General features: G+C 43.2%; 2 protein-coding genes across 3 annotated transcripts in view; one reads left to right on the top strand and one right to left on the bottom strand.

Annotated features, from left to right (window-relative positions):
- Positions 1–5,452, top strand: part of pkp3a (plakophilin 3a) — a 19,073-nt gene extending 13,621 nt beyond the window's left edge. For both annotated transcript variants that reach the window (XM_054777070.1, XM_054777069.1), the window contains 7 exons: positions 876–993; positions 1,084–1,248; positions 1,759–1,941; positions 2,034–2,187; positions 2,327–2,522; positions 2,613–2,700; positions 4,509–5,452. In XM_054777070.1, coding sequence (XP_054633045.1) covers positions 876–993; positions 1,084–1,248; positions 1,759–1,941; positions 2,034–2,187; positions 2,327–2,522; positions 2,613–2,700; positions 4,509–4,550 — 946 coding nt within the window. In that variant the 3' untranslated portion in view covers positions 4,551–5,452. The remainder of the gene's footprint in view (positions 1–875; positions 994–1,083; positions 1,249–1,758; positions 1,942–2,033; positions 2,188–2,326; positions 2,523–2,612; positions 2,701–4,508) is intronic.
- sigirr (single immunoglobulin and toll-interleukin 1 receptor (TIR) domain) lies at positions 5,231–15,934 on the bottom strand. Its single transcript, XM_054777071.1, has 10 exons — positions 15,728–15,934; positions 14,232–14,507; positions 13,454–13,661; positions 13,256–13,383; positions 11,737–11,877; positions 11,509–11,652; positions 8,291–8,393; positions 8,052–8,205; positions 6,959–7,136; positions 5,231–6,244 (listed from the first exon to the last, which is right to left on the bottom strand). The coding sequence occupies exons 1-10, from the start codon at positions 15,795–15,797 to the stop codon at positions 6,072–6,074; spliced, it is 1,575 nt and encodes a 524-aa protein (XP_054633046.1). The 5' UTR covers positions 15,798–15,934; the 3' UTR covers positions 5,231–6,071.

Genomic DNA, 15,934 nt, shown 5'->3' with positions numbered 1-15,934 from the left:
AAATATCAAAGACCAATCCAGATAATGGAATTATTCCGGGTACTATGATCTAGAACATGAAAAAACAAATAGGAGACCTTTGGAATTTTCATCATAGAAAGAGAACAAATGAAGATATAAACATGGAACACCCTTGTATAGCCACGGCACTGTGGAATGTGGAGTGTGCCAACGGATTTGTTGTGTCCTCAAAAGCTACGGAGCTACTGTAGATCCAGAAGAAAACCGCCAACGGAAAATGTAATTTTTGTGAATAACTACTGAACTAATATTGATACAATTATGAATCCAATTGCTAATGGTATGTTTTCATGGTCAATAAATTTAAATGTGTAGATAAAATAAATGTAGTACTAATATTTATGGTGTAAATCACAATATGGGGGGGGAACGATGGTGCTTGGCGGAGGTCTGCACTCTCAGAGTGGAATTTAGAATTTAGACTGTCATCACAATGCTGGAGATAAACTCCAACAAAAATTCTGACTGTTTTGGTTATGTGGCAGCTTACTCATACAATTACAACTTTAGTCTTTAGTACTTTTATATTCTTGCTACTTTATAATGTGGCCCTAATACTGTGTGTGTTTTACGCTGTACAAATTTGGTTCGGAAATCAGCTGAGCTGTGCAAACTGTCCTAAGCCCTTTTTTGTTCACGTGGTGTTGATTGTGATCCAGAATCCACAGAAAAATAGCTGTTTTCTTGGGTGCTGTGCTTTTGGAAGAAGTCAAAGAAGAATAAACAATAGGATGAGGAAGAAGGGAATACACTTAGTCTGCAATAGTGACTACGGCTCTTGCAGGAAGAAGGACGTTTGACGATTGCATGGTTCCTGACATTATGGTCCCTCTCACCTCTCACACATTTTGAAGGAATCTGAGCTCAGTGAATGAGAAGACTCGTCAGCAGATGAGACAAACCCACGGCCTGGTGGACTCTTTGGTGAGCTACATCAGAGCCTCATTAGACGAGAGCAAGGCGGAGGACAAGGTGAGACCAGATGAGCTTAGAGCTGCTTTTCAAATACCTTCTCCTTGACATTGTGTGCATTTATTTGCATGTGTGCGTTTTGCACTTCAGGGGGTGGAAAATGCAGTGTGTGTCTTGAGGAACCTCTCCTACCAGCTCTACAGCGAGATACCGCCATCCGCTCTGCTTCGCCTGGAGGGGCCGAGCCGAGCTGAGGACTCCGGGAAGGGAGAAGCCATTGGCTGCTTCACGCCTCAGAGCAGGAAGGCCAAAAATGTATGCACACGTGAACATTTCCTTTCAGCTCTTTTGTAACCAGTGGCGTGGCCCATAGGCTAATGAAAACATTTGCATGTCCCAGCCACGCCTACTAAGCTCTTTGAATGACAAACTAGAGACACACACACACACTAAAAAAATTAACTCCATTCATTGCTCTGTATTAAACATAAAACATATTTTAAAGAAAGAAAAACTCAGCTGACTGACTGCTGGAGCCGGTGGTGTTTGAAGGAGACTGAAAGGGAATAAATAATGTCAGACTAAAGTCCAAACATAATGAGAAGAAAGTCAGAATTTTATGAGAACCTTAAAAGTAATCTTACAAGAATAAAATTTAAAAAATAAATAAATAAAACATAATCATATAGTCATAATATGATTGCCAGCCCCACCTAAATTTCGCTTTTATTTTTTTTGTATTTTCAGTCTGAATATAGTTCCTTATTCCTAATGCAAAGTCTTCAGTGATCATTAACACAGTTTGTGTATTTCCTTCCGTCACAGAGCATGAACCAGGATGTCTCCACGTTCACCGAGGTGGCCCGGGTGCCAAAGGGGATGGATTGGTTGTGGCACCCACAGATAGTGGGGATCTACAACCGGGTCCTGCAGCTGTGCGAGATCAACTCCACCACCCGTGAGGCAGCGGCAGGAGCGCTGCAGAACATCACGGCTGGAGACAAGAGGGTCAGCGTTCTACAGCCGACGTCAACCTTAGACCTCTTCTAACCAACCGAGCTTTGACTCACGGAGCTGAATTGTCTCCTACGTTCCTGCAGTGGGCAGCAGTGCTGAGTCGCGTGGCCATGGACCAGGAGCGCATGTTGCCTGTTCTGCTCGACCTATTGCGCACGAACAATGACCTCGAGCTGCGTTCCATCACTGGCTTTCTCCGAAATCTGTCCCGCCATGCCAAGGATAAGAATTACATGGGTGTGTCTTTTGCCCTTTCTTTCTTTTCTTTTTTTTAAAATGTGGCTAATGCATTAGTATGAGAAAGAGTGTACTAAGTGATATCTGGAAACCTGCTCAGCTAACAATTCCTGTCGTTTTTTTAAATTTTTTTGTGTAGCCACAAAGGTGGTCAACAACCTGGTGGCCAAGCTGCCAGCCGACGGCCACCAGAAGGAGCCGTCAAGCGACGTGGTGGTCAACATTTGTGGAATCCTCAATAATTTGGTGACGTCCAGCTCTGTCGCCGCTAGGGACGTGTGCTTCTTTGACGGCCTGCCCAAACTGGTCGGCATTAAGAATTTGCATGACTGCAGGTGAGGGGAGGCGTGTAGTCTATGGCTTACAAGAATTGCATGATAGACAAGCGATGGGGCATCATGGGGTTCTTTGTATTGTTGCTGTAGTTCCGGAAAGATAAGAGCAGCCAAAGCAGCCGCCACCGTGCTCAGCAACATGTTCCAGTACAAGAAACTACACAAAGACTACAAGCAGGTACGGAAACACTGAACACTCAACCAAATGTTTATGATTGACTTCAGAATATTGACTTTTATTAAACTTTTTCATGAGCACACACTCACCTGACTTCAAAACACTTCAGGAAGTGCCCGTATGTCAACTAACACTTGGGTTTTCTCTTCATGGGCTCCCACGCTTTTTTATGGATATACAATGCTTTTCAAGAAGGGTGACCGGAGGGTGTGTTCCAACTATAAGGGGATCACATCTTCAGCCTCTCTGGGAAAGTCTATTCCAGGGTGCTGGAGAGAAGGGTACGACCGTTACTTGAACCTTGGCTACAGGAGGTGCAATGTGGTTTTTGTCCCGGTCGCGGAACACTGGACCAGCTCTACACCCTTGCAAGGGTACTAGAGGGTACATGGGAGTTTGCCCAACCGGTCTAAATGTGCTTTGTGGACTTGGAAAAGGCATTCGACGGTGTCCCTCGTTGTGTCCTGTGGGGGGTCCTCCGGGAGTACTGGATTGGTGGCGCGCCACTACGGTCCTTGTACAACCGGAGCGGGAGCTTGGTTGGCATTGCCAGCAGTAAGTTGATCTTGTTTCCGGTGAACGTTGGTCTCCGCCAAGGTTGCCCTTTGTCACCGATTCTGTTCATAATTTTCATAGATAGAATTTCTAGGCGCAGCCAAGGCGTCGAGGGAGTCCAGTTCGGGGGCCTTAGGATCTCGTCTCTGCTATTTGCAGACGATGTGGTCCTGATGGCCTCATCGAGCTGTGACGTTCAGCCTTAACAGGGGCGGTTTGCAGCTGAGTGTGAAACTTCTGGGATGAGACTCAGCACCTCCAAATCCGAAGCCATGGTTCTCAGTGGGAAAAGGGTAGATTGCACCCTCCAGGTTGGGAGTGAGGTCCTGCCCCAGGTGGAGGAATTCAAGTATCTCGGGGTCTTGTTCACGAGTGAGGGAAGGTTGGAGCATGAGGTCGACAGGCGGATTGGTGCAACGTCCGGACTAATGCTGTCGCTGTACTTGTGCACAGTTTGCACAAGGGGGCGCATTCTCGGTAAATGCACAAAGGATGGGCATCACTCCTGTGAGGCATAGAGCAAGAGAGTGGGGGAAAAATGGCAGAATTCACCAGCTCATCTTGTTATTTTGCACTAAAACTAATTTATTGAACAATTTGTTTCCCATGTATTACTCCAACATAAGCATCGAACTCAATTCAGGTTCAAATAAAATAGTAGGGCGGGCTGAGGCTGGGGCCTCAAATAAAATTCTGCCTCTGGCCCTAATTTGGCCAGGGGCAGCCCTCGTATGGAGGGTAAAAAAGTGAGAGGCGGGGGCCTCCAAATAAAATTCTGCTTTGGGCCCCAATTTGGCCAGGGGCTAAAAGAAAGTGAGAGTGACAGGTACTGTACTATATGTGTTTCTCAGTAGGGCAAAAGTCATTCTCTGAAATTCTCCTGTTCATTCCAATGGCGCCTGCACAAAACCATACATCATCAGCACATACTGTATGCACACATGCACGTCTCGATCGGTTTGCCATATTCTGCAGCTTACAACTTGCCCCACCCAAGGGTGCAGCGTTCCACTCAGGTGATTATGCACAAGTCCCGACAGAGTGCAAAATGCCTTCACACAACGTGCACTATAATCAAACACAATCTGTGTTGCCTTGTTGTTGAAAGTGCGGAGGAGGTATTAAACAATTTCAACACTGATTTATTTTCAAGAAGAAACTCACGCCAGATTTTGTGGTGTCATATTTGGCTACTTAAATAACTGGTGTTCAGTCTCTATGTTTAGATGTGCACTCTTATCTCCGTATTACAGAAAGGGTTTACAAGACCAGACTTTGCAGACATGACCATCTAAAATTAAGGCACCCTTTCGAAGAAGTTTGATCAGTCCTGCACCCCACCAGCAACCGACGGAAGAAGTCTTCTCTCGCTGACTGACTACCTTTTAAAGCCATTCCAAGATAACCCAGGCTCCATTTTTTTTTATCTGCTAGAAAGTATGTGATGATAACGCTCAATGGATGTGAGAGTGGAAAAGGGACCTGAGCATGTCTGACTGTTGCGAACCAAAAATGGGAGCACTGTATTTTAGTGTTGTTAGTGTGTCATCAGGGATATGTTTTTGTACAAGCAGATGAAAGTGTTCCTGCTGTGTAAATAAGCATTATCATAGAAACTAATGTGGTACTTACACAGCATCTTTGTATATATTGCTTTTTGTTCTACTTAAACATATTATGTTTTATACACTGTAGATTATAGCAATAATAATAATGTGTAGCAATGATTTTAAAACAATTAATGTAACTGAATGTAATCCAGAGATAACTCATGGAGTTTTGTCTGCTTGTTTATAGCTGTAATGGGATATTGGTGTGCTTTCTTTTTAAGTCACATGTGAAGTGTTATGTTATATTCCTTTTCAATCACACTTTCAATTTTGAAAAAGGCTGTACCTGTAGAGAAAGAGAGAGTGTGTGTGTGTGTGTGTGTGTGATTATGAAAGCAGTGGTGAAAGAATGCAGTCCTAACTAGTTTTCATGTGTTTGTTTAGTCATCAAGGTTTTTATTTTTGTCAACGGTCCATGTCACAATTTTGATTTCCACTATAGGTTTGATTTTCCTCCAATGACATGCATTATTTGACAGCGATGTGTCAATGTTGTATTTTAAAAAGCTGTTTTTTTTTGTTCCTTAGCATATGTCATATACATGCTGCTATATCCTCTGATTGAATAAAGAAACAGATCTAACGTGTGAGGTGCATGTACTTGCTGTGTCTCTAACAAGCCGACACTAAAGTGCTGAAATGTCGACCACTCCCTGTTTACATACTTGCTCCTGCTCAGACAGGAACAATTCCAGCCCTTCCCTTGCTGCACCCTTCTGTAGCCTCCCACTTCACTGCAGCTCATAATGACTCCATGAGGGCAGAGATCAGCAGGCAAATAACCGCCTATTTCACTTAACTGTCTTATTTGTGTGGGCCCCACATGGTCCAATATAGTGTTTATGTCATAAAGAAATGACATCAAGTGTCACCTTGGGCCCTGCAGTCATGTTCCGGGACCTCAAATTTGACTTTTGAACTTTGACTGCTGTCAATATTTCCACCTGATCGGTCACTTGTCTGCCCTCTGCTGGGCATTATGCAACATCTTCCATCGAAACAAGCACTGGAATGTAAATGATTGTCAACAAAACATCTGAAAATGTTATATCCTTAATACAATTTTAAAGATACAAAAATACTCAAAAATATCAGATTTGAAATATGAAATCAATAATTGTAAAAACAGGAGGGGCATTTTGAATTAACCAACACAAATATAACATTAAATCTATTGGTGCTCATAAAAAGGACTAGACTGTGGGCTCAGATGTCCTCCTTAGTGACCAGGCAGTAAAAGTCTGAGCGAGCTCCATAGTTGCGTGATCCCAGGTCTGACACGTCGATGTCAGAGGGTTTCGGTTCCCGCATGCTGATGGAAGCAACTGGCAGCATTGGAGCCTTACAGGTCATAGCTTTGTACATTGGGAGACGTATACCTGCAAGCCCATAAAACACAACAATGGATTACATAGCCTTAATTTTATGAGGCTTGTAAAACTAATTCAATGTTATTCGTATTGTATACTACAAGGTATAATTGTATTTACTGGACTTTATCCTATGCTAAAAATGTTGCATATGCTCATTGCCCATTTCATTAGGTCCCCCTGCGTAATCTCATACAATTCAATAAAAGAGCTGTATCAAATATTCTGCCTTTAAAAGATAACGATCAAAATAAAGACTAAATACTATTATCTTAGTAAGGCGGAATTTTGGATACAGCTCATTACAATGTACAGGTGTAAATAATATTGTGGCTGGTGGACTTGTATTATGTATATGTATTTGTGTATTATGTATTCATCAATTATTTTTTTTATTAATATTTTTATTTTATTCTCAGTGGAATAAACGCAGAGCTTTGAGCCCACAAATTTTTTGTGATAAAGCATTTTTGGACTGGGGGCATCTTATTTTCAGTTTTATCGTGTGCAGTGGGTTGCCATTGTAGAAGTTTCGTTGAGAAGAGTTTGCTCATTTGAAAGCAGATGATGTAAAAAGGAGGAGAAGCTTTATAGCGCACGTATTCTACACTTGTCTATTTCTACATGTAAACAGCATTTGGTTATTCGTTTATAAGTGCACAGATACTAATTGTAGCGTACATATATATTGTAAATTGACGATTTCTTGAGAATCTTGATTACCCAGGTCTCCAGCGGGGTCTGTGTCAGAGCGACAGTCCAGATAGTCGGGGTCAAGGGTCAGCATGGGGTCTTTATCATCCTGTAGGGCCGTCTGGGGGTCTCCTGCAGCCTCAATGTGGAAAATCACCCTGCGAGGCATCGCTAAGGCCAGCTCCTTCCAGAAGACGGAGGAGGGAGTCTGTTGACACCAAACAACATCCACGACAAATGTTATTCACTCATTCATTCATTTTTACCGCTTAGCACACCCCTCACATTTCAGTAACCGTTGGAGTATATCTTCTCAGGGGACAATACTGTGGAGAGTATATCTGAGAGTGGTCAGTGTACAGCTTTCCACAATAATGGCGGAGTACTGAGTCTTTCTCAGTGCATAGTAAACCTATACTGCTATACAAGCTGTACAGTGACTACTCTGAAGTATATGCAAGTTGCATTTGTATAGTATTGTCTCTTGAGAATATATATGTGTGAAGGAGTGTACTCACTTTTGTGAGATACTGTACAGACAATTTAGAACAGAAGCCACCACCCATCGGTCCGTGGGTGGGGCCGAACCAGAATTTCTTATTATTTTTAAGAAGCTGTATAGAGCTACACCTACTAGTGGTGGAAACATGATCGCTTGGGCTGAAAGTGAACAAGGGAAGGTACGTTCCATTTATCACTTGCACTCCTCCCACATCCACTTGCAAGTGGCAATGACGTCATACCTTGCCTTGGGGAAGTCAACAAGGGCAGCTCAAACTGCTATTGGAATGCAGCCTTTAATTAGTTAGCTAATAGGATGCTAACAAGGAAGGATGTTTTGTGATTAAAATAAATACATTAAGAACACAGTTGAACTCATTAAGTGTATTAATAATGCGGCAAGACGTGCGCCATATCGTACACTAACAGGAGAATGCACGCAAACCAGGGCAAAATTGTGGTTTAAAGTTTCAACGCTAACTGGAAAAAACATGCTAACCAAGGATCCACAGTATCTATTTAACCTACAATGCATGTTTTTTGGACTGTGGGGGAAAACTGGAGAAACAAACAAAAATGATGTCATCATTCTAGTTCATATTGTCTGTGGGTGGCGTCTTACCACAGAGTTGTGCCTCCATGTGAGTATGGTAAGACTGTGTTGGTGCTCACTGAGCTGCTGCTTGATCTGAGGCCTCATGTGCTTCAGCTGACCCTCCAGCACGATGATGATGACGGGCTGCTTACACAGCTCCAATAAGTGTTGGAGGCCCTGTCTGAGAACACACACACACACACATGATGACACTTGACCTGCAGTGTGCACTATAGTTTCAATAACGTTGCTGCTGCAAGTCTGACCTGAAGCTGATTGAGCACCAGTCCTGTTCGAGGTACGCGTGAGACAGCAACACAATGAGACGACGAGAGCGACTTATGTTCATTAACAGTTCAGCTGACGGTTCTGGAAGCACATTGAGTTGTGTAAGACACATGCAGTGTGTTTTAATATGACAAATAAACCCTGAATGCAGTGCAATATATGCTACTCTATATGCTACTCTCTGTCTCTGCTAATGTTTTCATTGTTATGGCTTTTCTTGATTGCGTGAAAACCTGATTTTTTTAAAATCACGGTCATGCTTGCGGGTACTGTGGGCCTGGGTGGCGGGGTGGGGGTGGGGGGGCGGGTGCCCTGGGGCCGGGCTCGCTGGGGGGGGTCGTGCTCTGCCGGGCGCTTGGGCGTCTGTCGCCGTTGCGCTTTGTGCGCTGCCGGGCCGCTGTCTGTGTCCTCGCCTCCCCCGGTCTGTCTGTGGGCTTGTCGGGGGTGGGGCTCCGGTGCGCCGGTGGTGCGCTGTCGGCTCTGGTGGCATGTGGCTGGTCTGGCTTCTGGTGGCTTGTGGGGGCCGTCGGCTGGTCGGCTGCTGGTCTCGCCTTCTCGGCTCTGGTGCTTGGCCTCCCTGCGGCTTGGGGTGTGGTGCTCCCGCTCTCTCTTCGGGGTTTGCTGGCCCGCGGGTGTCGCTTGGCGCTGTGTGGTGGTTCGCCTGGCTGCTCGCCCGTTTTCCCGCCTGCCTGCTCAGTTTCCCGCTCTCCTCCTCGCTGACTCCCCTGTCTGCCTCGCTGGCGGCGTCCTACCGCTGGGGGGGTGTGGCCGGGTGTCTTCCTGCTCCCCGGCGGTCTGCGCTCTCCGCCCCTGGGTTCTGGATCGTATGTCTGGGACCCCGGGGTCCCCGGCTCCGCTGCTCCTTGGGTTACCAACGGGGGATAGGGTGGGGCTTCCGGGTGTCGGGGAGTCGACCACTGTGTGTGTGTGTGTGTGTGTGTGTGTGTGTGTGTGTGTGTGTGTGTGTGCGCGCTTGAGTAAGTAAGAGTGTGTATGAGCGTGCGCGTAGGGGTGTGTTTGTGCGTAGGAGTGTTTATGTGTGTGTGTGTGGGTGCGTAGGAGTGTGTATGTGCGTGCGTGTGTGTACTTTTATTTATTTATTTATTTTAGTTATTTATTTTGGGGGGGGGGGTCGGGGGGGGCATACAGGGGTTTGCTCCATGGGGTCAGGTGCTGGGCGATACATCTCTGCCGCCCGTGCCTCCGCCGGGTGGGTGGAGGGTGTGCCTCCTGCATCCCTTGGCGGGGCGGCCCTGTGTCGGGGGTCGGGCGGGGGTTGGCCCGGGGCGGGCCGGGCTCCGCTCCCTGGGGGTGGGGGTGGCGGTGGGTGGGAATTGGCGCTTCCGGCGCGGGCGGGCTTCTTTCCGGCTGTGGAGGCCTCTCTGGGCCTGCCGGTTTGTGGCCCCCGGTACCCGTCTGCCTTTGTGGGGTGTGATCTCTCGCTGGTCTCAGGGGTTGGCAGTCCTCCGGCCCGCTGGCGCCCTGTCCTTGGCTGGGATTACCTCTCTTCGGCCCCTTACTGGTCTTCCCGGGGGGGGGGGCTCTCTGGGCTGGCTCTTGGGGCACTGATCTTTGTGCTGCCTGCCCCTATGGGCCTGGTGGCCTTCTGGCGGCCGGGGCCCGGCCTTGCTATTTGGGGCGGGGCTCTCTGGGAGGTGGAAGGCGGCCCCTTTCCTTTCATGCACTCTCAGTGACAATCACACGCCCACACATTCCTGCACCTTTATATATATATGAAGTCTTCCTCACATACAGAGATACCTGTACATATGCACACTCACAGTACATACGTACTTCCCCACATTACTCACTGAGTTAACCAGGGTGTTATTATGTTGTTGGTTTTATTACAGCGACGGTGATATCAGCAGTATGACTATATATATGTATGTGTGTATGTACGGTATATATATATATATATATATATATATATATATATATATATATATATATATACACATACATACATATATGTATGTATGTGTATGTATGTATATATATGTGTATATGTATTTTTTTTTTTTACAATGATGTGCATTACAGTAACTTTGATTCTATTCACTATCATGGATAATCATTTCATTACTACAGTTATGTGTGACTGTTTCAATGCGGTATTATGGTGATCACTATCATAATTCATCATTTCATGACTGCTATTGTGTGCGACTGTTTCAATGCAGTATTGTCATTGTGATCACTGTCATAGTTCATCATTTCATGACTGCTATTATGTCTGATTGTCATTGACAGCTTTGTCATTGTGGTTGTTGATATTGATTTGTCCTTTATCCTTGTTCGTCTTTATAGTTGTCACGGACATTTATTTGCTGATGTCGTTCTGTATGTTTCTGTTGTTCTGTCACAATTGTTGTTGTTGCTGCTGTTGTCCTTGTCTCTTGTCTCTCTTTTTTTTGTTTTTGTCCCCCCCCCCCTGTTTCCTTTTCTCTTCTTCTCTGTCCCCTCCTGCTCCGGTCCGGTCGCTCCAAATTTGCTTTATAACAAGCATCAAGGTCGAATAAATTTTGTATGACAGGGGAAGTGTATATCACACTTCTCTCTGGCAGAGTAAATCTGTTGAGCACTTGACGGCATTTAGGTATACAATTCTATCTGCTTTAAAGGCTGGACAGGACAGGGGTAAAAAAAAAAAAAAAAAAAAAAAAAAAAAAAAATCACGGTTATGCATTTATGCAAAGATATTGCATTCAAATTTAGGTGACAACCCACACATTGAATATATTGCTTAGAAAAATACGCAAAATGACTTTTTTAATGGACAAAAATCCTCTGGTAAATTGTTTCCAATGTGTAGAAGCTGCAATATCAAACCGGATGTCGTCCAGATTTCACGTACAAGGAACACATTGAAACAAATATCTCTAATGAATCTAATATTGTATTTGTACTTTATTTATCCCACAGTGGGGTAATTCACTTGTTACAGCAGCAAGCAAGATACGCAAGTAAAGAGTACAGTGTAAAGAATGCATATTGATGATGCTAATGATGATGATCGAATGATCTTATTATTATTCTATCTCCTTTAGATCCAGTAGGAATTCTAAATCTGTATGAAGATGTCTTTTGGTAATAATGAGACATGAAGTGAGAAGACGGGAGAGTCTTTCTATGTACATTTATCCTTTGCAATCAGTATACTACAGGTGATATGATGTAAAGAATATGATATTACCTGAGCCAGGCAGGATGTCATTATCGTTGAGGTGCACCTTATATGCATATTTATTCTCCAGGTGAGGTTTGAGAATAAAGTTGATGAATTTCCTGTCATAGTCATTGTTCACATAAGAGATGTAGGCGTCGTACAACTTCCCATCTACCAAAAACACACAAGGTTAATGGTCACATCCTCACATACTGACACGCCTCAGTATTTTCATCCCTTCAGCAGAACTCTCACCGTTCATCTCGTAGTCTCCATAAGAGTTGTGGTACCACAGCTTGATGTTCAGGTGACACTTGGTGTACACGAGAGCAGCCACAGCCAGCAGAATGAGGAGAATGAAGGCCGCAGTGACAGCAGCAGTGTGATTGGCGCTGCCTGACAAACAACCACAGACTTAAAAAACAAACTTTACATCAATGCTTGGATAAAGAAATAATAAATTATCCTTTTAATACTGTATATTTGTAGCATCATATTTCTGTGGTGCCTGACATAAATGTACCAGTCAAGTTTGAGAAATTGTGTCCTACACTTTTGACCTTGTACTGCACTTTAGGCACGACAGTTATGAAGTTATTATTATTGTGTCCCAACAACATTAAGACCACCGGCCACTTCATTAGGTACACCTGCAAAACCCCAATGACATCCAGCTCATAAGCTGTATCAAATAAAGGACAATAATACTCAGTTTTGAACCATTTAACAATATTTTTATTAGTATGGTTGTTGTTTCCAGTTGTGTTTCCAATATTTTGCCTCTTTTTCAGCTAATAAACCCGAATATTAAAAACACATTGTTGTTGTAACAGAAACTGACACCTTCAAAATGTAGAATTATGACCCAAATTCAAGTGCTGAGTGATGCATATCTTTGTTTTGAGTAGAAATATGTTGTGAAAATACTAGGGCGGTCAAAGTCAACACGTTGTTAACACGTTAACAAAAGTTTCTTTAAACAACGCAATTTTTTTAACGCATAATTAACGTATGCCACTCCTGTTTGACCCTCGGCCCACGCCGTAGTTTGAGGTAGCACCGGTAACTGTGGAGCTACAAGCAGGAGCAAATATAGAGCAGAAATGGCGAAAGAAAGGGTTATTTTGATGAGTACACATTGCTTGAAAACCCTGGCAGATGGCTGTCGCAACAAGACCAAAGTTATTTGTATCTACTGTCGCTGTGATTGGAATTGTCACGGACTGCGTTGTCGTCAACTTGCCAGAGAGCACTCAATAAGGTCATCAAATCTTACCTTTATGCATTCCCACATAGTATCAGCATTTGGGAGCAAATATGAGGTGAAAGAAAAAGGGTAAAAATACAATATAGTAGACTATGTGAATTTCTCTTGGCGATGACTAAAGTACAGTATCTATCTATCCGTGCAGCGAGAACCCGGGAAGGTGCATTTAAAGGCCGTCAAATAAAGTGGACAAACCGCAGCTCGCCTTAAACATTCACAAACTGGGGGATTTCTAACTCTATTATTTTTGAATAAAATAATGGCCCATATTTCCAAAATTAATATCCCTTTTACATAAAATTTGAGATATTTATCATTGTAATTGTGTATCAAATCCTTAACCACAAAGAAATTTACATCTCTACTTAATATAGATTAAAAACAATTTCATCTGCAATTAAATGCAATTAATTATGAGTTAACTATGGACAAAATGTGTAATCAGGATTAAATATTTTAGGCAATTGACAGCCCTAGAAAACACACACACAAACGTTTTTGTTTTACTTGAATTCTGCAGGTTGAAGTCAGAGGAAGAGTTCCGCACTGTACAGCTGTATGGTCCAAAATCATCCACCTTCTGAAGACTGACCACCAGCACGCTGCTCACCATCAACTGACCCCCAGCAAGAAACCTAACATGAACATACTGTTACACTTACCTTAAACAAATGTTTGCAGAAAGCCGAATAGCAAAACTATTACCATGAGGAGGTGTTTTGCAAAAGCAGGGAGCTGTTGCTGACAGTTTTGCCATTCTTTGTCCACTGCAGCGTGGCGTCACAATGCTTGTCTGTCGGGTCCCAGGAGAGCAAGGCAGTGCAATTCAAATTCACAGTGGACCCAATCTTCTCTAAGAGTTTGTTCCCAACCTCATTAGATTTGAATTCTGGAGCTTGGGAGCAGATGGATGCTGTGGAAAGACATACAGCCGTTTATCAGTGTTCATTCTACAGTATACCACAGGTGTCAAACTCAAGACCTGGGGGTCAGATGTGGCGCACCACATTATTTTATGTGGCCCACAAAAGCCTGGCAATAATGTGTGTCACTAATGCACTTCACCTTTTTGTTAGTTTTTATTATCAAAAATAAATACTTGAATGTCTGCTCGTCACCTTGACTTTCTCACGTTGCTTTATCTAAGTTATCTATCATTTTGTTAGTAAAAATATAATAATCAAATGGATGGGCAGTTGTGTTATAAGATCATGAGGTTATATTAATATTTATAATCTGATTTTTTGACAGTTACAAGTGGCCCTCTGAGGGCAGTCATAACAGCGATGTGGCCCTCAAAGAAAATGAGCTTGACACCCCTGCTCTATGCAATGCAGACCTTCTTTTCTCAAGCCTAAAGGGCGAGTACAATTAATTCCTTCCAGTAGGGGGAGCCCCAAACCTTGACATTTACTACATTGGCGCTAAAGTAAGTTTGAGATAGACTATTCAGTAAGAAATATAAGGTTATTTTGGTCCTTACCTTTAACTATGAGGTGCACAGTAAACAAGGCTGTGCTGTTGCCTGGCTGCAGACAGGTGTAATTTCCTGCGTCTCCCAAAGTGATGCTTACGAAGTTCAGGTAGGCAGTTCCAGTGTTCAGCTGCTGACAGTTCTTTAGCCAAGCCACGTGGGGCTGGGAGTCATCCTGGGCATGTTGAGTTGACTCCAAAGAGCAGTTCAGCCGGTATGGAGGATCCTGCTGCCCTTCGTAGACTACGTGCTCCGCAAAGCGGCCCTCATCGACACATGCTTGAGCTTAAAATTCAATCACAGAGGGTTTACACACAGTCTGACTGCAAAAATGCAATTTATAGATATTATATAAACATCAAGCAAAAATATTGTTACAAAAACAGCGATACCTCAAAATGAAAACACCCCAAAAATATTTTAATTCAGTAACCAAAAAAATGTTTCCAGAAACATTTGCCTCTAAAATTACACACAAAACAACATCTTATGTGACATTATGCAAATAACAATACCACAGCATTCAGTCAAATTCATCAATCATATACTCTCTATAGATCATCAGAAAAAACAGTACACCTTCCACACAGTGTCAGCTGAGTTGAGAACAAGTATGAGAACAAGTGGTATAGAAAACAGAAGGATGTACAGTGCTTAACGTCTTTTAACAGAACAATTCATGTAAAAAAAAAATGGCGCAGCACAGTTTATCATTGTTAGAGTAAGAAAGTGCTTAAGTTTTGCACGTGTTAGTATGCTACTTAAACATTGTGAGTCCAGGTTTTGTGATGAATTTTACACTGGAATTGATTACTTCTATTTTTATAATTTCATGTGGAAATAATTATTTTGAAAAAGGTACCTGCGAGAAGGATTGTATTTGACCTTAACCATAAGAAACACTGTTATCTTGTCCAATCAGTTACAAAACGAAGCAACAGACTGTAGACTAATGCACTTTATTGTTTCATTAATAGCTTATTATCAAAGTGTGACAGTATATGAGGGTCTCATGTGTGTCAGTTTGAGTATAAGTTCACAGGTAATCACAACTCGGTTGACAAAACATTAATATACAAGTCAACACACAAGCAACTTTACTGTGACACTGAGTCTGGACCTGTTTGACAGGCTATGTTGCGCATGCGCTGATCATAACGTGGCCAAAACTCTACAAATAACCTGCACAACTGGCCCTGTCAAATTCTTCGATATTTCTTTGTTTTCGCCCCTTTTCTAGTTTATTTTACGACAACAATCAAAATCAATATCACTCATACGAGTCCAAAGTCCTGATCAGGTCAAACTGTTGCCCGGCAACAGCACGAGACTGATCGCTTGACCTCGAGCTCACTGACCGGTTCACCTGATGACGCTACTTATTTCAATTTTAATGACAACTACAGAGATAAATAATATATTATATTTACCTTTAGCGTTAATATTTTCTCCACAATGCCTGTTGATAAACTAAACAAATAAATTGTGATTTTCTGCATCCTTACCAACAGCGAGGACAGAGTTGCTCCAGAAAGACGAGCTCACCAAAATAAACCCGACAACAATGGTAGCCATGTCGTCAGCAGCACAGTCCACTTTAGGTGAGGTGAAAGTCTACATTCCAGTCCATAAACTTAAGTTAGTGTTGTTTAGGGTTATAGTAGCAGTGTATCGACTGAGTAAAGCACCAACTGCGCAGTCGTCAGCCACCT

Source organism: Dunckerocampus dactyliophorus, chromosome 5 (genome assembly GCF_027744805.1).
Source record: "Dunckerocampus dactyliophorus isolate RoL2022-P2 chromosome 5, RoL_Ddac_1.1, whole genome shotgun sequence".
Taxonomy (NCBI): domain Eukaryota; kingdom Metazoa; phylum Chordata; class Actinopteri; order Syngnathiformes; family Syngnathidae; genus Dunckerocampus; species Dunckerocampus dactyliophorus.
The sequence above is the reverse complement of the archived record's forward strand: the minus strand, read 5'-3'. Positions and strand labels throughout refer to the sequence as shown.